Below are 27,618 nucleotides of genomic sequence, written 5' to 3'. Positions count from 1 at the left end.
TCCATCAGGCAGGCAATAATATAAAGGATAGTGGCCAAATCAGTCAGCAGGACACTGGGATCGTTCCTGACTGACTGTGGGGCAGCAGGCTGTGCACACGTCAATGCTGTTTACGCTCGGGTTCAGTTGGGTTCAAAAATAGGCTAAATGCCATCAGGTCGAGTCGGACTCGGGTCTAATTTTATGGGGACTGTCTCAGGTCGGGTTTTTCTTTAAAAAAAAAAAAAATGTATGCACGTCGGGTTTGGGTAAGAAGTGACCCGAGAAGATCTCTACTGTGCATGCCTTTAAGTATTGCTCCGGATACAAGTAAATGAATATGTGAATCGGACTGCAACATTTAGGGTTCCTATAAACAGAAATTTCAGAATCTGAAATCGAAAAACAACGTTGAACAACGCTAAATGTTAATGCACCTTTAGACCTGATGGAATCTGGCTGAGCAGTAGTAATCTGGTTGTCATCGGTCTTTAATAACATTAAGTCTAGAAGCGTGAATTTCTGAATCTTGTAGCTTCAGACGTAATGTTATCTGTGTTTTTGTATAACATACTAGCATGTTAATCCCAAATGTCCTCTAGTACAGTAAAGAATTAATCTCTGGACCAGTAGGTGACGCTGACCTTGTAGCGATCCTCCTCAGCAGCCAGCTGCATTCGCAGGCCCTCGTTGGTTTTCATCTGCTCCTTTAGCTTCACCTCCATTTTTGTGAGTTCATCAGTTATCATGCTGCACCGCTCTCTCTCCTCCTGCAAGGGAGTGTGCTAAGTACTTTAGTATATCAAGCAGATCCAGTATGTCAGAGACAGAAAAGAAAAAAAGAAGTACTTACACTAAGCATCTGCTTGCATTTCCTATATTTGTCATTTTTGTCTGGCTCCTTGCTTGCACTTTTCAGCCTGCCCTGAATGATGGCATCTAGCACCGAATCTGAAGTACCTGGGCTTCCTGTTAGCAGTGCAGAGAACACAAAAGAATGTCCATACAATGTCCCCAGACATCCTAAAAACATGGAAGTTGTAGTTTGTATTGCTTAGTATGAACTTACCTGGTGCAGATGCCTCTGGACTGGCAGACAAAGGACCAGCTGCTGGTTCAGAGCCTGGACTTCTCTTCACCTGAGTAAAACACAAAGGTTGGCCTATTTTAAAAACTATCAAACAGCTAAAAACTCAAAACACAAGACTCTGCAGGTGGTATAGCTATATAATTGCAAAGGTGAGGGTTTACTCACTCCTTGCTGTTCAGTGAGCTTGGCCACTTGTTTCTGGAACTTCTGGCATTCCTTATATTTGTCTTTATAGTGTTCAGCAGCCATCTGCAGCCTGAGCCGTAAATCTTCAACTTCTCTCTGCAGTTCGACAACAGCTAACCCTTCTGTCTCCTTATACTGGTGAGGGAAAGAGATATTATTTAGTTACACCATGAAAACCTAAACTGTTCCTAACATTCTGTAGTTATAAATGGTACACATAATATGCAATCTAGGGTAAGGAGTAGACTTATTTCCGGAAACCTGCGGGCTATCTTGACTAAGGCGTACTGGATTCAGATGATTATTTAAAGTGTAATTGTGGCATGGTAAACAGGCTTTATGCCGAACATCAAATGAAAAACAGGTCTCATTGTATCCGCTTGTCGGCAGTACGAACTGCAGTACGAACTGACGGTACCATCAATGGACTTTAAAGGTGCTTCTTTTTATTGTTGGAGTTTTATTTGATTTAAATATCTAAATGTTAGTGAGAAGAAAAAACATCTTTTTTATCTTTTAGATATCAATCGGCATATGCGATGGACATCATTATGCTCATCTTTGCTCACACCTTGAAAGGTATCTTGAGTAAAACGGCTCTATATTTAACGAAGCGCACACAAAAGACCTGAACCTTTTTTTAGAGAATACAGAAGTTTGTTGCCTCATTTTACCACAAACATGATAAAACAGTCAAACAGGTGGGCATCTCTTTACCGCCTCCTGCTGGGTTGAGTTTTTCATCTCCTCCAGCTGCTTTTCCAGGCGGCTGCACTCAGCCAAGGCCTCCGTCTGTCCCTTCTTGAATGACTCGGCCTCCAGGCGGATACGGTACAGTTCAGCCATGCTTCTGTCACGGGCGTTGGAGGAGTCGCGCAGCTCAGCTTTTAGCATGTTTGCCTGCTGCTGGGTAGCCTGCAACTGCTCTTCTTTCTGCCTGAGCTGCTCCCTAAGAGCCTTACTTTCCCCCTGACAAACACAAAAATAACACTCATGTGAATACAAACCTACACAAATATGCACACATTTCCGTATATATCTATTGCTAATGAAGCTAACAGCAAACAAATACAGCCCTAATCTGTTTTGCATACTGATATGTTTTCTGAATATTGTCCTTTTTGCCAATTTTATTGATATGTACAAGAAATTATCAAGAAAAGAGGTGGAAACGCAATCATGGAGCCAAATCTGAACAAGTCATTCACATGAGCATAATGGCTCAATGTGTTAACAACTAGTCTACAGCTCCGACCATAACAATGTTTTTAACGGAGCAATATCCCTACAATATAGAGTGCTACAGGGATGATTATTTTTGTAGGCCAAACTGGAAGTTGGCATCACCCTGGTTCCTTTGACAAAAAGCCAATAGGATTTTTCCACTGGCTTTTGGATTATTGTAGAAAATAAGATCATTGAAAGTTTGATTCTTACATGTTTTCTTCATAAAGATAATCTTCACAAATTGAAGTTAGGCTATAAACAAACTACACCATGGACGCATTTAAAATCACCACCACAAAGTTTCCGACAGCTCTTTCCATTAAAATCTACAAGTTAGAAAGTCTGAGTTGAATAGTTTGTGCGAGTACAAACACAATGAGACTGTAATAATGGATTAGTGAACAGATGAGTTTTCCTGTTCACCCAGTCGTCCCATTTAGCCACTTGTTAGCAAGAATTTTTTCAAGACACGTAAAAGCTTAAAAAAATCGTGAGTGGAGTACTGATGCATTTTATGTTTTAAGCACAGACCTTATTTCAGGGATTTAACCAAAAACCCAATAACTTTGGGACAATGGAACCTGAAGTGGGAAAATTGTAACTAATTTCCAGGTTTTAGGGATTCATTCCTGCAGCACTCTATACGAAATGTAGGTTAAGCAGAAGCTTTTCTGTGTGTGTACCGAGGGTGAACTGTTGGCCAGTAGCTGGCGGTGCTGTTTTTCTTTCTCTGCCAGACAGGATTTGACTCTTGTGAGTTCCTCCTTCAGCTGAGCAATGGTGTTCTCCTTATTCACATCCACTGATTTCAGCATCTGCAGCTCAGCACTTAGCTTAGTGTTCTCAAGCTCCCGGTTCTTCAGGTGAATCTGTGCCAAACACACACAGATACTTTATTTAAGTAGACTGTTTGACTTTCTCTTTGCACATCTGCTGTGCAACAACCAGGGCACATGGCACATAAAACTAGCAGTGTGCCAAAGCCAGTCCAGATCCTAGACGAGCCCCCAATTATCCACACAATCTCTAGAATGAGGTGTATTTCCGCCTGGTGAGGAAGTATGCGAGCTAGACCTAATTATAATGCAGCAGTAAGAGAGCAGCAGCTCTGCTCCACCCCCACCCTTCTCTGTCTCTGCCTCAGGCAGCTGCTGTGAAGTGAGGGCCGGCTGTGTTTCCGTGGCTACAGCCCAGCGTTAACGCCCAGTTCCTGTCCCCGCCACAAGAAAGTGGGGATAGAGGGTAAGACAAAGTGAGTGATAGAGAGTGAGAATTACAAAGTGTGAGTCAGAGTAATTAGGAAAAGAATGAGGGCCTGTATTACACTTCTTCATGAATAAATGCAAAAGCCTTTTCAAAACAACAGCTCAAAAATGTCTGTTTGTTTGTTTTAGATAAATGAAATAGATCAGGGAGATAAAGAGGGCATGAAGCATGGTATAAAAATAACAAGAAATTATACTTGGGCATGGATAGGTGTCACTTTTATTAATGAAAAGTCAAAGTATTAAACCAAACAATACCCGAGTAAGCATAAACAAGTTTACACATTTATTTGCATTTGAGTATTTTGTGTAAAGCAATTTATAATTGTATTTTTGTAACCTGAAATTGTTAATATATTGTCATAAATGCAAGAGAATCTGGTTTTATAGTTGTCTGACATGCAATTTGACTCATTAGATCTGTAAGACTGATGTATCATATAAATAAGAAATAATACACGGCTAGCTGTGCATTAAATGATTTTCATGCATGACACGGAGGCAAAGAACCGATGCAAAGTGCATTCAAATCGTTTAATGCACAGCTAGCCATAGATTATCCTGCTTATACCAAGGGTCATTTGCCAGCATTAACAACTTAAAGCTGTTATTGATGTTTGCAGCAGAAGGGTAAAAATTACGGTTATTTTCATCAGTTATGGCTCATTAGATCTATTAAAATGAGTGAATTATAGCATTTATTTGAATTCATTAGCAAGACAGAGAGAGAGATGAGAGATGCATGTGTGAATTACCTGTGTCTGTTCAGCATCTCTCTCATTTAACAACAAAGCTGTGAGTTTAATTACTTCAAAACCAACGATGTTGCCCCATCAATGCTGAGAAATATAATGTAGCAAATCAGTACTTTTTTGTGTGCGCGCTGCACGATCTCAGAGTGACGTATGCGTGTGTGTGTGTGTGCGTGCTTCAATGAAAACAGTGTGAGTGACGTATGCATGTATGTGCTACAATGAAAACAGTGCATTAGTATAGAAAGGTGATAAAACTGACTTGGAACTTCCAGTCATTCAGAATAGAGTATTCAGACAGACCATGGTATAATGGAAAAAAATATATAAAAATTACCTGTCAAGTTCAAAAATGTATGCTTATGAGAGTTAATTATGTATTATGTATTAGGTTTGTTATCGTCACTGACAGATAGCATGTAGAAGCCGCTCAGGATGCCACTTCTTGGAAAGCGATGAAAATAGTACCGTGTACTATCATGTACCACCGTGTGTACGTTACTTTTTGAAAGACATCGATGTTGTGATATTCAAATGATGTGGCTTTGAATACAGATGGATCGTAAGGTAATAATTACTTATTTCTTAGCCAGCAAGCATTCAGTGAAGTGATTGATCCCCATGAGTGTGTTTCTAGTGTCAATGTTTCTAGTTCTAATATTCCAGCTGACAGTTTTTGACGGATATGATAATGTGCGTAAAGGGTGAACCGTTCGATTTTTTTGGGTAATTATATTATGTGCTGGAGACAAATTTCTTAAAATAATACTTAAGTATAGTAATTAAGTGCAATTACTCAGGTATTTCACAGCCCTTGCATAGAAAGCGTGTACTCCATTTCTTGCTCCTGGGAAACCAACAGGGACATGTGTGAGGTAGTGAGCAAGTGGCATTACCTTATAGAGCTCCTTCTCATCTTTCTCATTCTTCAGCTGACATTCAAGAGCCTCTTTCTCCTGGGTCAACTTCTTCACTCGATCCTTCAGGCTGTCAAATCAAAGCCATTATCAATCATTCAGCCACACAAGGAACATAAATTTCTCAAATCCAGCAATGGATCTTTTAAAAGATATGAATCTAACAAATCTAATCAACAGTAATGACATCTAATCTTATGATCCTATGTAAAACAGTTACATACTTTGTTATAGGGATGTCAAACGTACTGGTACTTCAAAACCAAAGTCGATACTAACATGTAACAATACCCGTTTTTCTACAGTATGACTAGTACCAGTAGTTGTTGCTAACTGTTTACTTGGAAAAATTTCACTGAAAAATACTTGAAGGTTACATGCCTTTGTTTTGATTTAATCTGTTAACATATATATATATATATATATATATATTTTTTTTTTTTTTTTTTTTTTTTTTTTTTATTAATTAATTTATTTATTTATTTATTTTTATGAAGATGTGGACCAATAGTATATAGTATAATTAACTCCCACAAAATGCAAGTAGTGACAACTGCATTTACAAAAATTCTATGCAGTATGTGAACTGAACAACTAGTGATTTAATGACGTATTTTAACATGCATCAGAAATGTTTCTCTCTTCTTTATATGTGGTACAAGAAATCACAGGAAAGACATGTGAGACGCCAGAACGTTTGTGTCCATGGTGTCAATCATTTCAGTTTTGTGAGCGAGTCGTGTTCCGTACACACATGAAACAATAATTTAGGGGACTCCTGCATTTAAATGTGGTTGTCACTCATAAAACTTTAGTGTGTACGTGGCCATTGAGAATGATGAAACTGGAATTAACTATGGAAATGTTGGTATCATAACAACCCTAGTTTGTTTATATCAAATAGATTGCTATAGTTTTCTCAGATTAGCTGATAGTAGCTACTTCAATATGATTTAAAAAAAAAAAAAAAAAAAAAAAAAAAAAGCACCAGTCTAGTTCAGTCTCCTTCTGCAGGCCTTTCTGGGTGACTCCGATCAGATCCTCCTCCAACTGCAACAGTCGTGCTGTACTCTCCTCCATTCTCCTTTTCACCTCCTCTCTCTCCTCCTGCAAGCTCTGGGCAGACAACTGCAACTCCTGTGTACACATACAAACACGCATGAGCCATTTATAGATATTTTCTTTGTCATAAGTATGTTGTATGTCCAGCTGCTGCAGATGGGAGTTATTGCAGAATACACTGTTGGCTCTTAAGTTATGTTTGTGTGTGGTCTCTGAGAATCTGCAAACATGACTAATGGGAAAGCAGGTCTCCAAATCCCACTCCAGTCTCTTCTGCAGTTCCATTTCATGTGCAGAATTTTTAGAATTATTTTAGCAGCACATAAAACAACATATAAAAGTGCGGTCATAAAATTAACAGCCAGAAATGGGAGTGCTTGTTTTCATCTTTAAACCAGCTCTGCCTCAGAGGTGATACATTTATACTTTATGAAAATCGCCATTTAAAAAGCAACAAATGGTGCTGATGATTGTCATGTCTGTAAAGATGTAAATTATTATTATTATTATTATATTTTTTCTGTAAAGAGTCTGAAGAGAGACTCTCACTAGGTGGTGCTGACAGACTGTGAACTTTATATTCTAAAACCATTTAGATGTAAACTGTATATGACATATTAAAGAAAAACTTTTTTTGCACAGTTCATGTCATATGTAAGAGGAAAAATACTGTAAATATATAAAAACATCCTATCTTTTACCACTTCAATAAAAGCTTTAATATTTGCACAATATTTCTATAATAGTATGAGGTCAAGTCAGGACAAAAAGCATTGGGAAAAAAAAAAACGTTTCTTCTTTTTAACTCATGACATTGTGGTTCTCTCTCTCCCGTCTCACCTGCACATCTTTCCTGAGCTGAGCGCTGCTCTCTCGCTCCTGCTCATATTCTTTCTGTAGTCTGTTCTTCTCATCAATCAGCTCATCTCTCTCTTTCTGAAATTGGTCCAGGTTTTCCAAAAGCTCCTTTTTTTCCTGTTGAATTTGTTCCATCTTTTGCTGAAAAAAAAAAAAAAGTGACAACCCTGGCGTGTGAATCGAGTAGTTTGAGTTGAGCAGTTTGAATTGAGAGTAAACAAATCTCCTCACCTCCAGGTAACTGGCCTTAGTGGTGACCACTAGAATATCGGATCCTCCTTCATCCTCCACTGTCAGCAGTTCCTCCTCTGTGGGGCTGTTGGCACGGAACTGGAATGGAGTGCTGGCCCCGCGGATCTCCCCCTTATGTGTCACATAGCAGAACTGGTAGAACTCGCCATCATCATTTGGGACGTAGTAACCTGCAAAATAGCCCAGAATCAAGCAGAGGCTTAGATAACGGCCTTATCGTTAAAATAGGAATGCATTACAACAAACCCATTTGTCTATCCCATAGGTATTAAAGTAAATGACTCAAATGAACAATAGCTAAGACTAATGAACATAGCCTGAAGTCCATCATTTACATCATAACTTTACAGTTCCACTGCAGTTTTATGATAGACTTGTGTCCATTCCGTTTAATGGTATTTTTTTCTTAATTGCCGTAAGGAATCCGGACTCATGCCACAAAAACCTTGTAATTCCTCACAAAGATTCCAGTATGTGACCTGAACCACTCCAGTAAAACTGGCCCATCAACACTTCAGCCTTCTAATAGGAGGCCTCAGTGTTTCCTATTTTATTGCATCCGTCACTACATACCCTGAATGCACCTTTGAGGGGCCTTCTCTCTGGCACGACATTCATCGAAGAAATGGTTGCATAAAACCCCATTTTTGACAATGTTATTTTACCTTGGAAGACCACAGATCTGTTGATTGCGGTTCCCTCGGTGTAGCTGTCTGGAAGCGGTGACCACAGGAAAGTGTAGTAGTCACGAGCGGTGCTCCAGCCAACCTGTCAGAAAGAAAGAGATTTTAAAGTGTTAGCATATTTGTCTTAAAGTGAAAGTATTGTTTTAAATGTTAAAATACTTTTTGGCTGACTGGCTCAACCAATGGCAGGCGGGTAGGAAACGTCTGTTCGGTGAAACCACAGTAATAATTCAGATTGTGATGCAAGTAAATATGACTCCACGGTGACCTCATTGTTACATTATCGTTACTAAAACACTTGTGTGTACAACTTTTCTCGCTTGCTTTCAAACAGCCCAAGCCATCAGGGTGAAAATGTCAAATAGTGAATCTGTTTTACTGATTAAGTAGAGGGGTACTGCAGAAAACAAGTTCGTGTGTGTGCATGAGAGCTTCTGTGCATGTATGTGTATATGTGTGTGTGAGAGGGAGAAATAAAAGACAGCGTTGAAATCTATTTGAGAAATAAAACAAAGTTGTTTGACATTTTTATGCTATTGTTTGTCATATTTATATGCTTGGTCAGTGTATTTGTTTTTGTGGCTCTTTTGCTGTGGTAGACCGTAAGCCACTTTGAAATAACCAAAATAATTTGGCAAAGTGATGTGGAACTGCAACACTTCTTAGCCATGTAGTTAATAAAAAGTAGTCATCAACATCTGTTAAACAATTAGAATCAAGCATTCACAGCACTTTGGTATAAGATATTCTAAATCTATACTGTTTAAAACAAAATCAAAAGTCTAAAATATAGAATCTCCATTCTAGAATTCTAGAAATTTTCCTGTTAAAGTCCCCCTGTGGTGAAAATCAAGTTTTTAATGTTGTTTTTATGTCTATGTGGTGTTTTTAATATGCTTTAAGACAAACCATGTGCGAATTCATAAGTCAAACACCACTGCTGAGTATTTTCTCTTTAAAACCGCAGTGATCTAAAGACAGTTTCAACAACATGCTGGTGTTTCTGATATCACAAACTACCTTGTAACCAATCACGTCAACGTGCCGGCGGGCTTTAGCATATCGTTAACTGACCGTGCAAGGGAGTCTCAAAAGAAGGTTACCCCGGTTTATTTTTCTGTTGATATGAAAAACCGTGTAGATTTAGCTATTTAGTGGGTGTATTACGATGCTACGATTAACTATATGCCTTTCTCCACTGACGTTCTAATTTGTTCATAGTGTTTCTAAGGATACAGATTTTTAGAAGGCAGCTGTTTGACTTGCGAACGGGAGCTTGGTTTGTGTAACATTAGCAACACATTAGCTGACAACATAGTCACGCAAAAGGCTAATCATATTAATTCTGTTATGTGTCCAACGTTATAAAAAGCGATTTACCTCAGTAAATTGATCGAGTGGATCTCTGAGCTCGTGCGAGTGAGTGGAGGCGGGACTAATTGTCATATTCATAGATCCGCGTATACTAAACGAGGCAAGGATGTAGAATTACATTCAAGCTATTTTAAGGCATGAAGAATTTTTTTTTTTTCACAGGAAAAAATGTTTAAATATGTAATTTTGGTGATAAAAAATTAGTTTTAAGGAATAAAATTATTGATTACAGGGGAACTTTAAATCATGAATAAAAGCATTATAAAATGTACAGTAGAAGAAAATGAGAACTATTTAGTACTTCTATAAACTGGCAAATAAATAAATAAATACCCACTATCCACGTAAACACTTGAAAAAATGAAAAAATATCTAATAAAATTAGGATAAATTATAAAAAAATTATAAATAACAACAATATATTACAAAACTATTATCCATATGCCTCTAAAGTCAAAACATAAAAATAAATAATAAAGCAGCATTTGGCAAATCTGAAGTGTTTATGCAATTTCTCCCACATACATTAATAGGAAGACCGTAAATGTTTCATCAGGCTGTCGTGGTCCTGACCATTGACTGATTCACATCATGCTGCAAAATTCTTTGGCACATTGTGCATTTTTCTCATCTCCATGAGGCCTAGTAGAAAGCCTTTGAGATGAGAGCATAAAAACATGGACTCGGCTGCGTTTTACGGGGGCAAGTGAAACTCGGCCTGTCTGCCACGTGTTTCTCGCCAAACCCTCGTGAATATGTTCGGTTGAGGGAGCGCGGCTACAACTCAGCCTTAACAGGAAGAAGAAAATAGGTGAAAATTTTATACATACTTCAGAATGGAAACCAAGATGTAATTATATGAATTTTATGTGTTGTTAACTGATGGTTGATGAGGGGGAGTACAGAAAATACATCCATAATTTCAGCCCTCTGTCATAAAACTGTCAAACAAAATCAGACTCACATCAGGCTGGCTGTGTTTGTGAACATGCAAACGCACAAGCCGAGTACCTGCTATTGGCATCTACGTGGGAACTCTATAGTATCCTGGAAGTAACACACACACACTAAAAAAGTGCAAACTCACTACAGCTCAGTCATGTTAGAAAGCTGTGTGGCTTGTTTGCTCAAACCATACAGCTGTCCTCTATGTCCACAATAACATTAGTGTTGCAGAAATCCCCTGATTGTACAAGAAAGTTGCCCGAGGTGCTGGAGCTGTAAAGAGCAGGAAGCCATTAAAGGCATGGCCCATACGGAGCGTCATTACTGCCTGGACCAAACTCCACTCATTAGAGACGTTTGGGGGGGGAAGGAGGGCGAAAATTAAGCCCCTGTGTGTCTCTCATTTAGGTCTGCGGATGGAACGGTAACCAAATGGAGAAAAGATGGATGAGAATGAGAATGGCACGAGAAACAACACAAGAACATTTCAGAATGAGAGCCGCAATGACAATGCACACATAAAAAGAGACTAGAAAAATTAAAATAAATTAAAATACACTGAGGGAAATTACTAATTTGGATGATTAATTTCCAGGATTACTATTTCGGTGGTGAAAAAACACAATTGAACAGCATATAAAAATCATCTTTAGAAAAATAAAACAAAAAAAACTATCTTTATTAGTACATTTAATAAAACTACAAAAAAAAAAATACATATAATACAAAATATTATATTAGTATCATATTATAAATAAATACCATTAAATAAATAAAATAAACTGCAAGAAAAAAAAATGTAAACGTCTATACTGATCCCAAAACATATTTGGATACTTCAAACATTTATGTCATAACATTAGATACCAAAATGTCAAACAAGCACACTTTTTAAAGCAATACATAAAAAAACAAAAAAAAAAAACAAGGGTGCTAATGCAATAAACAAAAAAAACAAAAAAAGGATTGTGTGCTATGCATATAATAAATTAATAAAACCCCTCAGAGAACAACAGAACATCCCAGTGTTTATGAGAAAGTACCTAATTCACTGACTCGAAATGACGCACAGACTTGGCCCATCGCTCTGTCTGTGCTGGATACATGCTGCATTGGGTACAGTGGGTCTATATATCAGGATGCAGTACAGAGAACAACTACTGCGCTGACAGGATAATTACAAAGCAGTGTTCACCTTCTCCATGGTGAGTCTGACGGCGTGTTCTGACAATCCAACATGACGCTCAACTAGACTCTCTCTGTAACCATTCCAACTTCAAGAGAGCCACAGGCAGCATGCCTGCTCAAACAAGAAACAATAGGCGAAAGGCAAATTCAATGACACTGAGTGGATTTCTCCTTCAGAGCCTTTAAAACACCTCTACATGTAATCTTACATCATCATCACAGACAATGCTGTATGGTATATAACTGACTAAGAGGGGGAGTAGTTGGCGTTTTCCATTGTTAAATCAGAATTACACTGTATTAGGATTTCCTGATTTCAAGAAATGTACTCAAAAGTTTCATAAAACTGGCATTCGGGTAAGATCAGTTAATCTCCTGAACACTAGGTGGCAATGATAGCCTTGCGACTACCTGCCGCTCCAGGCAAGTGACTCATGGAACAGGTCTTGCAATTTTCTGGTGTTTGGCACCGCTGCCTTTTGTCTGTCAACACAGACATAGCCATGTTAAGATTTATGATCTTGTGCCCTTCATCGCCAGAGGTAATTCTGTGTCTCTGGGTGCAGACAAATGTGCGTCAGTCAGTCAGCTCCGTTTGGAGGAACATGCCTCCCCTTCAGGGTATAAGAAGACACTGCTATCCAATGGCACATCAGAATACATAACAATGAAGTAAGTTCTATCATAATTGAGAACATAAACAAAGATTGTCATTGGGAGGTAAGAACAATTATGTAGAACCGTTGTTCTCAAGAACCAACTGCCATTAACGCATGTAATAAGGGAGCTTAGCTTTGTGAATTGCATCAGTATTTGATATATAATGTGACCTTCAAGTGGAGTCGAAAATATATTGCCTTTCTGAGTTTCAAGCATAATAAACATGATAGAATGAGGTGGATTTCTCCTTCAGAGCCTTTAAAACTTCCCTACAGGTAATCTTATCTCATCACGTGTGTCATAATAATAACAAGGGTTGCCTAACTCAAAAGTAGGAGCATCCCTGGTACACTGTAAATCCATGTTCACACAGCAGAAGAATACAGTCCTGTATTTGAGTCCTAAATATGGTTACTTTCACACACAGTTCAGTTATTTAGGAGTGAAAACCGCATTCTACAACCAAACTCACATGTAAATTTTCAGGACTCACAACCAGATCTCTGAAGCAGTTCAAGGAACAAAAACAAATGAACAAAATTTTAACAGGAACAAACAAAAACGAAATGAAGTTTAATTGTTCTGAACAGAAACGCTTATTTGAAATTACCATTAACTGGTTAATAACGTTATTTTATCGTTCTGTTTGATATTTTAATTTGGTAGTCAACCAATCATGAATTCAAAAAGAAAGGCCTATGCAAATGTGACGTTGACCCATACAGTCATCATAGGCAAGTCACAGTGGCAATGCACTGACACTAGCTTTTTGTTTTTCCATGGAATGTCTCCAACATTACATTTAAACGAAAATAAATGGCAGATAATATCCAGCATCGTGTTTGTTTTGAAATTAGTGAAAATTGCAGTTTAGTGTAGAACCACTACTATTCAGGAAATGAAAAAAAAAAACAAGGATTTTTTTGTAAGAATATTAAACACCTTGTTGTCAATGTTAATATTTTGGCTTTATGTATGGTTAGACACATACAAATCAAGCTCAAATGGAGTTACAAGGTTTTCACCAGTGAATGTCACAGATTTATGTTCCGTCAGTCATTTAAACGGCCACATTGCATTAAAAATCAACTTTACAAAGTTTATTTTAGCTACGTGGGAGCTCAGTTTTTCCTGTTGTTTAATACATTTGGCCAAAATCTTCTGTTATAAAAGGTTGTATTGGTAAATATCAAACTAAGACACTCTTCTCTGCTCCTTCAATACATAAAATATTTGCTTTTACAAACATCAATCATGTTTAAGTAAAGAAAACACTGTTTTATTCAAAGAACCAGTTTTTTTATTTACCCTTGCACTGCAAACAGCAGAGATGGACTTCAAACTGTGTGCAGAATTTCATTCACGATTGAGGCGGGAGGAGCTTCTGCTGCTCTGCGCTGCACAAACATGTGTCTACAGTGTGCTGAAGGTTTTCGTGTGCGATTTTATTAACTTACAGGAGATATGAGCCGTGTATGATATGAAGGTTTTAGATCCAGTTACTGTTCTCCACCAGAGCTGCTCCCATCAGTTTTGTGTTCTACAGTACATGTGACTCAAATGCTCCATTTCCTCACAGATATAAAAACTTCTGTTGGTTGATGAATTTTTGATGACTGAACTCATGGCTTGATTGGACTCTTGCTGTGTCAAAGTGATAAGACTTTTCAGATGTTGCGATCTTTAATATTACTTTGGTCACTGTTGCTATGCTTACTGGAATTATGGCAAAATCATTTCAAAGTGGCACACTTTCTGCTGCCAACAGGTGCCGCTTTTACTGTAACTGAATATTGTCAAGTAGATGTCTTCAGGCCAGGACTATTATCAAACATGTGAAGTTTGGAGCAGATCATTGCATTGTATGCCTGAGTTACAACAACTTCCTGTTTCGTGGCGTTAATCGCATACATTAGCACTCAGCCAAGTGTTGCATGATTTAACGTGTTTATAGTATGTTTTGTACTTCGTGGCATATTGAAATGTGTTTCTGGGAGTGAATTACAGTGTAAAGCATGCCAACAGGTGGCGCTATGACTAACTGAATATTGGCAAATAGATGTCTTCAGGCCAGGATTCTTATCAAACATGTGAAGTTTGGGGCAGATCAGACACTGTATGCCTGAGTTACAACAGCTTCCTTTTTCATGGCGAAACATCAGACTTAGTCGGGCCGCCATAGACATGCCTTTCAACGAAAACTCAAGATCTTTGATATTTATCATCGATAAGGTCTTAAGATTAGACTGACAACATATAATGTTGATCTGGTGAAATCTTTATGAGGAGTTAATCACAGTGTAAAACATGTAATTTCCCATTTCCCGCAGGTGGCGCTATGACTGTAACTGAATATTGGCATGTAGATGTCTTCAGGTCAGGACTATTATTAAACTTAAACTGAAGTTTGGGGCAGATCAGACATTGTATACCGGAGTTACAACAAGTTCCTGTTTAATGGCGAAACATCAAACTTTGTCAGGCCACCACAGACACGCCCTTTGGCGAAAACTCTTCGAAATATATAACATCTAAAAGGCCTTTAGATTAGACTGACCAAATATGATGTTGATCTGATAAAAGCTCTAGGAGGAGTTTGTTAAAATTCAAAATATCTCCCTTCCTGTTGGGTTTACAGATTTTGCACACAAGGGCTTTTTTGCAGGTATTGGGCTGTTACATGTGTCTACCGAATTTCATACCTGTACGTGAAACGTAGCACGAAGGGCACTTAATTGAAATTTTGTAGGTGGCGCTATCGAGCCATTTTGCCACACCTAATTATGAAACCCATATCAGACGTAAATTTTCACCACTTCTGACACGTGTGAAAAGTTTCATGGGTTTTCGAGCATGTTTAGGCCCTCAAAAATGCGATTCATTTCAGAGAAGAAGAATAATTGGCTGAGCAATTACAATAGGGTCCTCACCCCATCGGTGCTTTGGCCCTAAATATTGTTGTAATGCACCACATTAGAAGGTTCCCTGTATAATTTACAGCATTAACTGAAAGATATTTCCACATTTAAGCAAAACAGACAACTGAATATGCCAAAAATTTGAATCGAATCTACAGCTTGTGAATCAGAATTGAATTGAATCAGGAAATCTGTATTGACAGGCAGCCCTAAGTAGATCTTAAATCAGATATACCACTTTGTGCTCAAGGATATCTTGTTTTTTATTTATTACTTGAAAACTTTAAATATCTTTAAAGGGAACCCCCGGGTATTAAGACTTGTATGACTTAATATAACGTAATTGATATCTCTTACTGAAATATGTAGAAGAAAACCCATGAAAGATTTACGTTATTTAAAAAAAATCATCATTTTATACATATTTTGGACAATGGGGGGCACCATTTTGTTTAGGTGCACAGTGCATTCTATGTCGATGACATCAAATGTTTACACTTGGAGAGCTACTAGTGCTATCCTGTTGCTAATTTTACCACAACACAACTCAGAATACAAAATGCAATGCCACATTGTGCAACTTTTGGTTGTAATTTTCAGTTGAATGGCAACAAGAGAAGTGATGTAAGTCTTCACTGCTTTCATAGCGATACGAAGTGTAGAAAATTGAAAGCTCAAATTGAAAAGGTTGATCAGGTTTTAAAAGGAGCCTTTTAAAAGACTTGTATGCCTTACTAGATTACCACTGCCCCAAACTATACAGACGGAAGAGCTTGTGTTTACCACATTTAAAGGGATAGTTCACTAAAAAAAAAATGAAAAATCTGTCATCATTTACTCACCCTCAAGTTATTCCAAACCATGAATTTCTTTCTTCTGTTTTACACAAAATAAGATATTTTGAAGAATGCTGGTTACCAAACAGTTTCTGGTCCCCACTGATTTCCATAGTATTTTTTTTTTTTTTTTTTTCATACTATGGAAGTTAATGGAGACTAGCAGCTGTTTAGTTACCCACATTCTTCAAAATATCTTCTTTTTTGTTCAACAGAACATAGAAATTCAGGTTTAGAACAACTTGATGGTGAGTAATTAACTTTCATTTTTGGGTGAACTATCAATTTAATGTGCTTTGAATGTGCATTTGTCAATGTGAATAAAAGCCTAAACTAATTCTGTTATCATATAAAGTGAAGACTTGGATTGAACCGCTTGATTCATATGGATTTCTTTTATGTCTTGAACATTTTGGTTGAGTGGGCTTTCAGTGGAGTGACTGAAATCTCTTAGGTTTCACTAAAAAATATCAGAATAAATTCTGTTTTGAAGATGAATAAAATTCTTACGAGTTTGGAACGGCATGAGGGTGAGTAAATAATGCCAGAATTTTCATTATCCAGCAAACTAATCTTTTAACTTGTATTGAACCAGGAATATTCCTTCAATGCTTTAGAACAAAGTGTTTCAGTTACTATGTTGCAGAGCCTTTGAAGTAGAGACATTGCTGCTCTTGTGCTCAATTCATCAGTGCATGTTATACTCTTTGCCATTTTTTAATCAAAAAAGGCATCAGGGCTAAATTGGAGAGAAGAAAAAGATGTGGTTCTTTAGGAAGTTTTATTTGTCCACATTCTTCGCAACTTCCCATTCTTTTCCCCTCTTCTTATCGCTAAGAAAGCAGTGAAGACTTACATCGCTTCTCGTTGCCCTTCGACTGAAAATTACAACCAAAAGTCGCACAATGTGGCATCGTATATATGGTATTCCGAGTTGTGTTGCGGTAAAAATAGCAAAATATGTATAAAATGATGTAAATTTTTCTAAACAACATGAATCTTTCATGGGTTTTCTACTACAAATTTCAGTAAGAGACATCATTTATGTTATATTAAGCCATTCAAGTCTTAATACCCAGGGCTCCCTTTAAAAGATGGCATGAACCTGACAAACTCAAAAAGTCAATCAGAACTGGTAATTTCAGACAACTCTACCCATTTTTCTGTGTGATATGCATCAGATGGTCTATGGACTTTGGAGATTTTATCCCAAAGATTTAAAAGCTGTACCGGTTTCTCGTGGGGTGTGTGGGGTTGTCCCTTTTAATCAAGAACATTGGCCACAATGTGATAGACCTGCTGAGAAGCAGAAGCCTTCCTGACAGCCGGCCATAAAACAGCTTCATAAGACTCGCTATATCACGCGCAAAGTAAAACGTTCTCAAACACCACTTTGATCTGGTTGGATCCGAACCCAGATTCTAAACCCTGACAGTGACCACACTCAACTCCCCCTCCACTAACCTACAGCAGTCAGATGTTCTCTTTTATTTCCTCTCATCGTCACATCCATAATGTTGTAAATACGGTTTATGTTCACTCATCCAGCAGTAGCGCTGGGGAACTCCAGAAAGCAGATGGAGCCAAGACACCCCACTTATTCTGCCAACCCACATATTTCATTCCCATGCACACCGTCATGACCACATTCGCGTTCAACTACACTCCAGCATGACTCACTACTTTGTGCCAACATAGTGGAATTTTCAAACTACCAGAGGGTTGTAATATTTTATATAGTTTTTTTTTTTCTCTGCCAAGTAAACTGCCAAGATCTTTCACAAATACTCAGACCGCATTCTGTTATACAAGCGGGTAGTAAATGTTCATGCTCACTTGTTGAAAACCTTGTTAGAAAGGGAAACAGTTGTGACTGAGATTTTCCTGGATATGATTCACAGTTTTTCCCGAATAATGTGAACAAGACATACATGCCCCATCAGTTCAGGGAGTCGCAACACATTTCCTTCAGGTTTAAAAAGAGATTGATTTCCTAATGAGCTCTCCATAAAAACATCTTCCTCAAAAAACATAGCAGATGAGCATCTTAACGGCTTGCGAGGAAAAGAAAAGTGACCCGGCTATATAGCCTACTTTGGAACTGGAATCTAGTATGCATCAAACGCAGACATTTAGGTTACTCTATATATAACACCGGTTATATGTTCTAAAATGATACCTACAAAAAAGCAGTCTCTCTGGGTCAGACTAAAGCGAAATATGGTTCTGAAAATCTTTCACAGCAGGAAACATTTAAGTGACCAGCAGTAAATCCAATATTATGTTAAGCACCAGTAATGGCTGCTCCCCAAATTTTACACTGCCAAATATGACGACAGGGCCTTGTAATTTCCACACTGTGGAAACTGAAGATGGGAAAGTGGAATCAAGACGTTTTAAAGTTGCAGTAACATCACACATGATTCCTATGAAATGGTAGGAAACCAACTTGGATGACTTGAACATTGCCGTGAAATAAGTGAAGAAGGTCCAACAGCAGATCCCATCAGATTAACATTGGGCTGACTGGAATACTTGAATTCTAATAGTTCACTTTAATAGCTGTTCCATTATGCTTTAGTAGAATATAATGGGATTGTAGGATGACAAATTTTATTAAAACTGTAACCTGAAAAATCAAGGAAACAACTAGACTGGAGCTCAAAGAGAAAATAGAGAACCAAGTCTGTATTTTCCACATAACAGTAGTTGGTGTAATTTGTTAAGTAACTAACAAGACTATAGTAAACATTAGCTTCCAGGTGCAAAAAAAGCATAAAAACATAGTCCAAACCACAAAAGTAGACCATGCTTGGAATATAATGTATAGACTCAGACCTGTACATTATTTTCCAAATTGGATAGCTTTGTGTGAGGAACAGACTAAAACTGAATTTGTTTCACTGAAATTCATTTTCAAAATTTTGACTGATTAAATTATAGAATGAACCCAATTTCACATTTAGCCTTAAAGGGTTAGTTCACCCAAAAATGAAAATTATGTCATTTATGACTCACCCTCATGTCGTTCCAAACCCGTAAGGACCTCCGTTCATCTTTGGAACACAGTTTAAGATATTTTAGATTTAGTCCGAGAGCTTTCTGTCCCTCTATTGAAAATGTATGTACGGTAGACTGTCCATGTCCAGAAAGGTAATAAAAACATCATCAAAGTAGTCCATGTGACATCAGAGGGTCAGTTAGAATTTGTTGAAGCATTGAAAATACATTTAGGTCCAAAAATAACAAAAACTACGACTTTATTCAGCATTGTCTTCTCTTCCGGAATCCTTTCCATTGAATTGATTCCATTAAATTGATTCCATTGAATCCTTTCATCTGTCGGCGTTGGTAATGCACTTTTACGTCACCGTGGTTGTTTTTGGCGATTAGGACATCCGCGACATTTTGAAGCATCGAAAATACATTTTGGTCCAAAAATAACAAAAACTACAACTTTATTCAGCATTGTATTCTCTTTCGGGTCTGTTGTCAATCTGCGTTCACGACTCCGCTTCTTCTTTCCTGTTTTACGGCGGTTGGCATCCAGCTTATTGGTGCATTACCGCCCCCTTCTGCTCCGGAGTGTGGTTCACGACTCCGACAAAAACAACCACGGCGACGTAAAAGTGCATTACCAACGCCGACAGATGAAAGGATTCAATGGAATCAATTCAATGGAAAGGATTCCGGAAGAGAAGACAATGCTGAATAAAGTCATAGTTCTTGTTACTTTTTGAAACACAAAATGTATTTTCAATGCTTCAAAAAATTCTAACTAACCCACTGATGTCACATGGACTACTTTGATGGTTTTTATTACCTTTCTGGACATGGACAGTATACCGTACATACATTTTCAATGGAGGGACAGAAAGCTCTCGGACTAAATCTAAAATATCTTAAACTGTGTTCTGAAGATGAACGAAGGTCTTATGGGTTTGGAATGACATGAGGGTGAGTCATTAATGACATAATTTTCATTTTTGGGTGAACTAACCCTTTAATGGCCACCACAACTTCTGGTGCAAGGCAGTGCATGGAAATTGTGTGAAAACTAAGCACAGAATTAAAGTGTGAATTAAAGCGTAAAGAGTGAGAGAGAGAGTCTATTTTAATTTTTTGTAGAATTAAAAGTGTTTAAAAGTGGAATGGTGATGAGACGAAACAGAAGAAGCCAAGTGAAGTCACAATCTCTTATCTATACTTCTCTTGGTAGATACTTCATATCCAAGAATTGTACAGCACATGGCAGAAAAGCAAGGTAAAAACAGAAGCAAAATGAAAGCGAGTGTCACCTTGAATATGCCGACCCAATCCTTGGGATTTGGTTTAATGAACTGCGTGAGGGTGTAATGGCATTCTAATGCTGCGTGAGGGAGGTAACTTTTCCCCACATTCTGGAAGATGACATGGGCAAAATTGGATGTCTCCATGGCGCTGCTTGCTACTGTCCCCTCCAGGAATAAAGCCATCTGTCTATCAGCAGCTGTGTCTGTGGGAAGACAGGACCCATTAGAGGAGTGAAACAGAAAAGACACCTGAAAAATTTCTGTGCCAGATTCTACAGTAACTAGGGTGAATGTCTTTATGTAACATTATGAATCAGTCAATGCCTGAAGAACTCGCTTGCACCTTATTTTGTCTATATTTCATACTAAATTACATGTTATTAAATCATCTGGTAATTGCTGTACAATTAACATTTTCAAAATCACACACAAGTAAGAAATCATGTAAAATCATCCAGTTATTATTGCAAACATTTATTACCAAATAAATAAACGGACACAAAATATTGATTTGAGTTTAACTTTGTTTTACTATGCGAGAAAAAAAAATAGACAAAGAGTTCAAGAATGAACAATTTTATGTGTTTATTTTGCATTAATGACAAGCTGACTACATTATTTCTATTATTACATGACTGCTTAAAGGATTAGTTCACTTTCAAATGAAAATTAGCCCAAGCTTTACTCACCCTCAAGCCACCAGGTGTATATGACTTTCTTCTTTCTGATAAACACTCTCTGAGATATTTTAATAAATATCCTGATGCATCCGAGATTTATAATGACAGTGAACGAGACCCGTATGAGCTGAAAAAAGTGCTTCCATCCACATCAATCATAAACGTACTTCACACAGCTCCGGGGGGTTAATAAAGGCCTTCTGAAGTGAAGCGATGCGTTTGTGTAAAAAAAAAAAAAAAAAAAAAAAAAAAGTAAAATATCCAGCATTCGCCAGACCGCCTTCCGTATTCAATGTACGAAGAAAGTGTAAAACTCTTGCAGTTTACAAAGCTTACGCTACGTCCTACGCCTTCCCTGTTCAACTTACGGAAACTACTTCTTCGTAACTACTTGAATATGGAAGGCGGTCTGGTGGAAGCTAGATATTTTATTTCATAACTTGTTAAATATGGATGGTTTTTTTTTTTTTTTTTACACAAACATATCACTTCACTTCAGAAGGCCTTTATTAACCCCCCGGAGCTGTGTGGAGTACACGTTTATGATGGATGGATGTGGATGGAGACACTTTCTTCAGCTCATACTCATGGGTCCCGTTCACTGCCATAATAAAGCTTGCATGCTTCAGGATATTTATTAAAAAATATTTCAGAGAGTGTTTATCAGAAAGAAGAAAGTCATATACACATAGAATGGCTTCATTTGAAAGTGAACTAATACTTTAACAAATAAATTAGGAATGCACCAATGTATTGGCCAATAATCAGTATCGGCCGAAAAAAAATAATTATCTGCACTATCGGATATCTGCCAATTGTTTAAAAACAGCTGATAATCAGGGCGACTGTATCCTGCCAATCAAAAGCGAATGGAAGAATGTGTCAGATTGCGGCTCATAGTGTATATGTGAAGAAAACGTCTTGTGTAGAATTCAATTTAGAGTTGTTAACAAGATAATTCATTAACGCAAACTCACTTTAAATTGAGTTAAAGGTCCCGTTCTTCGTGATCACATGTTTCAAACTTTAGTTAGTGTGTAATGTTGTTGTTAGAGTATAAATAAAATCTGTAAAATTTTAAAGCTCAAAGTCCAATGCCAAGCGAGATATTTTATTTAACAGAAGTCGCCTACATCGAACGGCCAGTTTGGACTACATCCCTCTACTTCCTTCTTTAATGACGTCACTAAAACAGTTTTTTGACTAACCTCCGCCCACAGGAATACACAAGAGTTGCGTTTGTAGAGTGTGTTTGTCGCCGTGTCGTCGAAACGCTGTTATTTTCATCCCGCAGTCCAATCACCGGGTCTGATTCCGGCTCAAATTGATAGGGTAAAATTAAAGACATGTTTACAATAACACTGAGCGCATGCATCTCCACGTTATGGTAAGAGGCGTGACCTTTCCGGGACCTTTCCGCTAAGCTGCTGTCGAATCACAACACAGGAACCGCTGGCACAATCAGAACTCGTTACGTATTTCTGAAGGAGGGACTTCATAGAACAAGGAAGTCATCAGCCCGTTTTTATGACAGTGGAAACAGCGGTATACAGAGAAGTAAATTATGTGAAAAATACTGTGTTTTTTTACACGCGAAACATGAACACATGTTATATTGCACGCTATAAACACAATCAAAGCTTCAAAAAACCACGAAAAACGGGACCTTTAAAACAAATCACTCATAACACCACAAGTTCAAACCAGGGATGCCAAGTCCATGGTTTTTCCCTTCACCAAATATTATTTGTAGTGCGCCTCCCTAGAGGTGTGCGATATTACAATTATAGATCATGAACAATAAAAATGTCTCCATGATCTGCTTTTGGCTAGTGAAATCTAACCATTTCCTAGCCAATGCATAATAATAAACATTATTTAGCCACCTAGCATGAAAATGTGGTCTCATATGCAAGTGATTTACTCACATCGTAGAGGGTTGCTTATCAGTTTCATCACCACACTCTAAAAAAGTTCAATTTTGGAGGGTTGCTCAGAGAGCAAAGTTTTGATTTGATATCTATAAACATCTGATAGACGCCAAATAAATATACAGCAAAAATAACAGCAACACACATTTTTCATCTGAGATAAAACAAGACATTTCTCTGTAATTGATGCTTACTGTGTCTTTATATTTCAAAATAAATCAAGTAGGCTTGATAATAGGCTTTCTAATGCACAATTACCTAAAATTATATATTTAAAAACTATAAAACTCAGCAAGACCTGTGCGGACTTGATGAACCTCTATGTGAGTGAAGTATGAGAATAAGAACACTATGATGCAAGTTGACATTAATATTGCTTGATTTTGAATTGTTTTAATAATTATATTCTGTTGTCGACCAGGAGTAAAAACATGGTTGTGAAATCTTTTAAAAAGTTTTTTTTTTGTATTTTTTTTTTTTTTTAAATTGCCCCTATTATGCTTTTTCAAATCTTACCTTTCATGCAGTGTGTAATATAGTTTTTGAATGAAGTTATTGGTCTTCATTTATCAGTAGAAATGAGTGCAGATCCGAGCGCAGAAATCAGGGGCCGTATTCACAGAACTAAGGCTAAAAGTAGCCCCTAACTTGCCGATTTAGGAGAAACTCTTAAAAATAATGGGTGTGTCAGTCCTAATTTTAGGAGTCTTAAATTTTTGCTCTAAGAGTATTTCACAAAGCATTTTAGCGCTAAAACTAGCTCCTAAGTCTGTGAAACGTTAGGAGTAGTCAGAGGACTCCTAAATCACTAAGACCAAATCACAAACAGTCCTAATCCACCTAAAGACACTGTACACCATTGAGGCAATAGCGATAGAGCCTTGGGTGCTGAACCTTTTCTTTATAAATGCAATACATTTTGATTTATAGATTTGAATCTTTGATGAGACGCCAAAAAAAAAAACTTTAACAAATAAATAAATATTGTCTGATTACCTGTGGCAGTGGTTTTTTTATGAGCTCACACTTACAAATGAATAGAGTAAAAAAATATATATATAAACACAGAATTGTTGACATTTTTGCAGATTAATTAAAAAAGAAAAACTGAAATATCACATGGTTCTAAGTATTCAGACCCTTTGCTGTGACACTCATATATTTAACTCAGGTGCTGTCCATTTCTTCTGATCATCCTTGAGATGGTTCTACACCATTTGAGTCCAGCTGTGTTAGATTATACTGATCTGAACTTGATTAGGAAAGCCACACACCTGTCTATATAAGACCTTACAGCTCACAGTGCATGTCAGAGCAAATGACAATCATGAGGTCAAAGGAACTGCCTGAAGAGCTCAGAGACAGAATTGTGGCAAGGCACAGATCTGGCCAAGGTTACAAAAAAATTACTGCTGCACTTAAGGTTCCTAAGAGCACAGTGGCCTCCATAATCCTTAAATGGATGACATTTGGGACGACCAAAACCCTTCCTAGAGCTGGCCGTCCGGTCAAACTGAGCTATCGGGGGAGAAGAGCCTTGGTGAGAGAGGTAAAGAAGAACCCAAAGATCACTGTGGCTGAGCTCCAGAGATGCAGTCGGGAGATGGGAGAAAGTTGTAGAAAGTCAACCATCACTGCAGCCCTCCACAAGTCAGGGCTTTATGGCAGAGCCTCTCCTCAGTGCAAGACACATGAAAGCCCGCATGGAGTTTGCTAAAAAAAAAAAAACACCTGAAGGACTCCAAGATGGTGAGAAATAAGATTCTCTGGTCTGATGAGACCAAGATAGAACTTTTTGGCCTTAATTCTAATCGGTATGTGTGGAGAAAACCAGGCACTGCTCATCACCTGTCCAATACAGTCCCAACAGTGAAGCATGGTGGTGGCAGCATCATGCTGTGGGGGTGTTTTTCAGCTGCAGGGACAGGATGACTGGTTGCAATCGAGGGAAAGATGAATGCGGCCAAGTACAGGGATATCCTGGACGAAAACCTTCTCCAGAGTGCTCAGGACCTCAGACTGGGCCGAAGGTTTACCTTCCAACAAGACAATGACCCTAAGCACACAGCTAAAATAACGAAGGAGGGGCTTCACAACAACTCCGTGACTGTTCTTGAATGGCCCAGCCAGAGCCCTGACTTAAACCCAGTTGAGCATCTCTGGAGAGACCTAAAAATGGCTGTCCACCAACGTTTACCATCCAACCTGACAGAACTGGAGAGGATCTGCAAGGAGGAATGGCAGAGGATCCCCAAATCCAGGTGTGAAAAACTTGTTGCATCTTTCCCAAAAAGACTCATGGCTGCATTAGATCAAAAGGGTGCTTCTACTAAATACTGAGCAAAGGGTCTGAATACTTAGGACCATGTGATATTTCAGTTTTTCTTTTTTAATAAATCTGCAAAAATGTCAACAATTCTGTGTTTTTCGGTCAATATGGGGTGCTGTGTGTACATTAATGAGGAAAAAAATGAACTTAAATGATTTTAGCAAATGACTGCAATATAACAAAGAGTGAAAAATTTAAGGGGGTCTGAATACTTTCCGTACCCACTGTATATAATATATATATATATATATATATAAGCGTATTGGTGTGCTGTCCAAGGGGATCAAGGGCTCCGAGCTTGGAATTTAGCCCAAACCCAGAGTTCTCCTCATATCCCCAGCCGAGAGTGAGGAGCGAACAAAAACTTATGTACACGAGCTGAAACCTGACATGAAATTTGAAGCCACTGCTCACGTCCATATTGATAAATGCCAAGTACCATACGTTTTGTAACAAAGGTCATTGTCTCCTAAAACAAAGAATGGATTCTGAACTGCCAAAAAAAGTCATCAGCAATTCCAGTCTCACTTCCTTAACATATCTATGTAGGTTTGTAACACATTTGCATAATGCCAGCATATAGACTTCATTGGCAGCCCATGAACAACGTCTACTTTGATCTTCCCTCAAGCACTGCAGTTGTAGCTGAGAAGCATATTGTAGCAACATGTCACGTTGTCAAGTAGTCGATGTCGAGTAGTTTTCTGCACTGCAAATCCACTTTGCATGCACTTTCAAAGGATGAGGACTTGCGCTGGAATACTGTAAAACCGACGCCATTGTTACTATTCATATCACTGTGAATACAAGCGCTGAGGAAGCTTCTAGCTGAAGTTCAGTCTCTCTAAACTCCTTCTTTCTGAGAGCCTTCTCTGCTCTGATTGGTCAGATGGCCCAGTCTGTTGTGATTTGTCAGAAACTAAATGGCCATTTAGTTTCTGACACATGCTGTAAGTGGTAGACAAATCACAAAAGACTGGGCCACCTGACCAATCAGAGCAGAGCAGGCTCTTGGAAAGCAGGAGTTTAGAGAGACTGAACCCTTTATTGAGCCGTTTCAGACACTGTGAGATGATGTGCAATGTCTATTATGAGAAAATTAAAGTGTTTTTGACCTTGGATGCATGTAAACCTATTGTAGGAAACAAAATGAAATAGCATAATAGGGGCACTTTAAATGAACCTCTTCCTTCTGTCATGATGAAATACAAACATTTCTTTTAAAAGATACATCTATATATATATATATATATATATATATATATATATATATATATATATATATATATATATATATATATATATATATATATATATATATATATATATATATATATATATATATATATATATATACACACACACACACACACACTGTACATGGGTCAATGACATGACGGGTCATTTTATTGTCCAAAGGCTTTAATAAAAAACAAAGATATGACATCTAAAGTATGTAAGAGAGTACAACTAGATCTGTTTTATTGAATCCAAAAAGGTTTTAACCGTTTATTTGGCTTAACCCTCCAAAGGCCAATTCAGCCATTTCATTTGTGATTAAAATATCTAAAAATGTAATAAATGTATACATGTTTTATTCTGGCATGATTTTATAACATCAACATAGTGCAAAATGGTATTAAAATTATGTGTAGAAGTCGTTGCTTTGTTATGAAAAAGAATGTCTGGAAAAAAGAATTTCATTGATGTCATTCAGAGTAACCAATAAAAAGGGACCATTTTGGATCAAGTCATGCGGTCAATATCATGTGACAGGATGTGATATCATTCAGACACCTGTACAGGACCACATGATCATGAAGCAAAGTAACTAACTCTCTCTTAACTATTTGAAAAATTAATGTTTTCACTCGTTAATACACATGTCCCGAAACATTCGGTACAACCACTATAAAACATGGAAAATGTTGTAATATTTTAAAAAATTTGTACAAAATATAAAATGTATGATTGTTCTTTTGTCAGCTAGCTAGATATCGGCCTGTTAGCATTGTTTGAAAATACTGTGATTCGGCATAACCAAAAGTGTAATTCGGTAAAACTGAAACTTTGGTTAAACCGGATGACTTTTTTGTTGAAAAATTTTGTCCATCTTGTAAAAAATGATAAAAGCAGAGTTAATTGATTTATAAAAACCACATTATCTCATTGTTAACACTTAATAAAACTT

General features: G+C 37.6%; 1 protein-coding gene across 2 annotated transcripts in view; it reads right to left on the bottom strand.

Annotated features, from left to right (window-relative positions):
* Window positions 1–27,618, bottom strand: part of tax1bp1b (Tax1 (human T-cell leukemia virus type I) binding protein 1b) — a 43,696-nt gene that overhangs the window by 14,057 nt on the left and 2,021 nt on the right. Inside the window, exons 2-13 of one of the 2 annotated variants that reach the window (XM_048153676.1) lie at window positions 20,494–20,690; window positions 8,254–8,356; window positions 7,568–7,758; window positions 7,319–7,477; window positions 6,405–6,553; window positions 5,396–5,486; window positions 3,166–3,351; window positions 1,973–2,224; window positions 1,235–1,390; window positions 1,049–1,118; window positions 833–948; window positions 624–749 (exon numbers count right to left, since the gene is read on the bottom strand). In XM_048153676.1, coding sequence (XP_048009633.1) covers window positions 624–749; window positions 833–948; window positions 1,049–1,118; window positions 1,235–1,390; window positions 1,973–2,224; window positions 3,166–3,351; window positions 5,396–5,486; window positions 6,405–6,553; window positions 7,319–7,477; window positions 7,568–7,758; window positions 8,254–8,356; window positions 20,494–20,670 — 1,776 coding nt within the window. In that variant the 5' untranslated portion in view covers window positions 20,671–20,690. The remainder of the gene's footprint in view (window positions 1–623; window positions 750–832; window positions 949–1,048; window positions 1,119–1,234; window positions 1,391–1,972; window positions 2,225–3,165; window positions 3,352–5,395; window positions 5,487–6,404; window positions 6,554–7,318; window positions 7,478–7,567; window positions 7,759–8,253; window positions 8,357–20,493; window positions 20,691–27,618) is intronic. The other variant, XM_048153677.1, reaches the window with a different exon arrangement.

This window comes from Megalobrama amblycephala, linkage group LG13 (assembly GCF_018812025.1).
Source record: "Megalobrama amblycephala isolate DHTTF-2021 linkage group LG13, ASM1881202v1, whole genome shotgun sequence".
Classification (NCBI taxonomy): domain Eukaryota; kingdom Metazoa; phylum Chordata; class Actinopteri; order Cypriniformes; family Xenocyprididae; genus Megalobrama; species Megalobrama amblycephala.
This window is presented reverse-complemented; position numbering and strand designations above follow the sequence as displayed.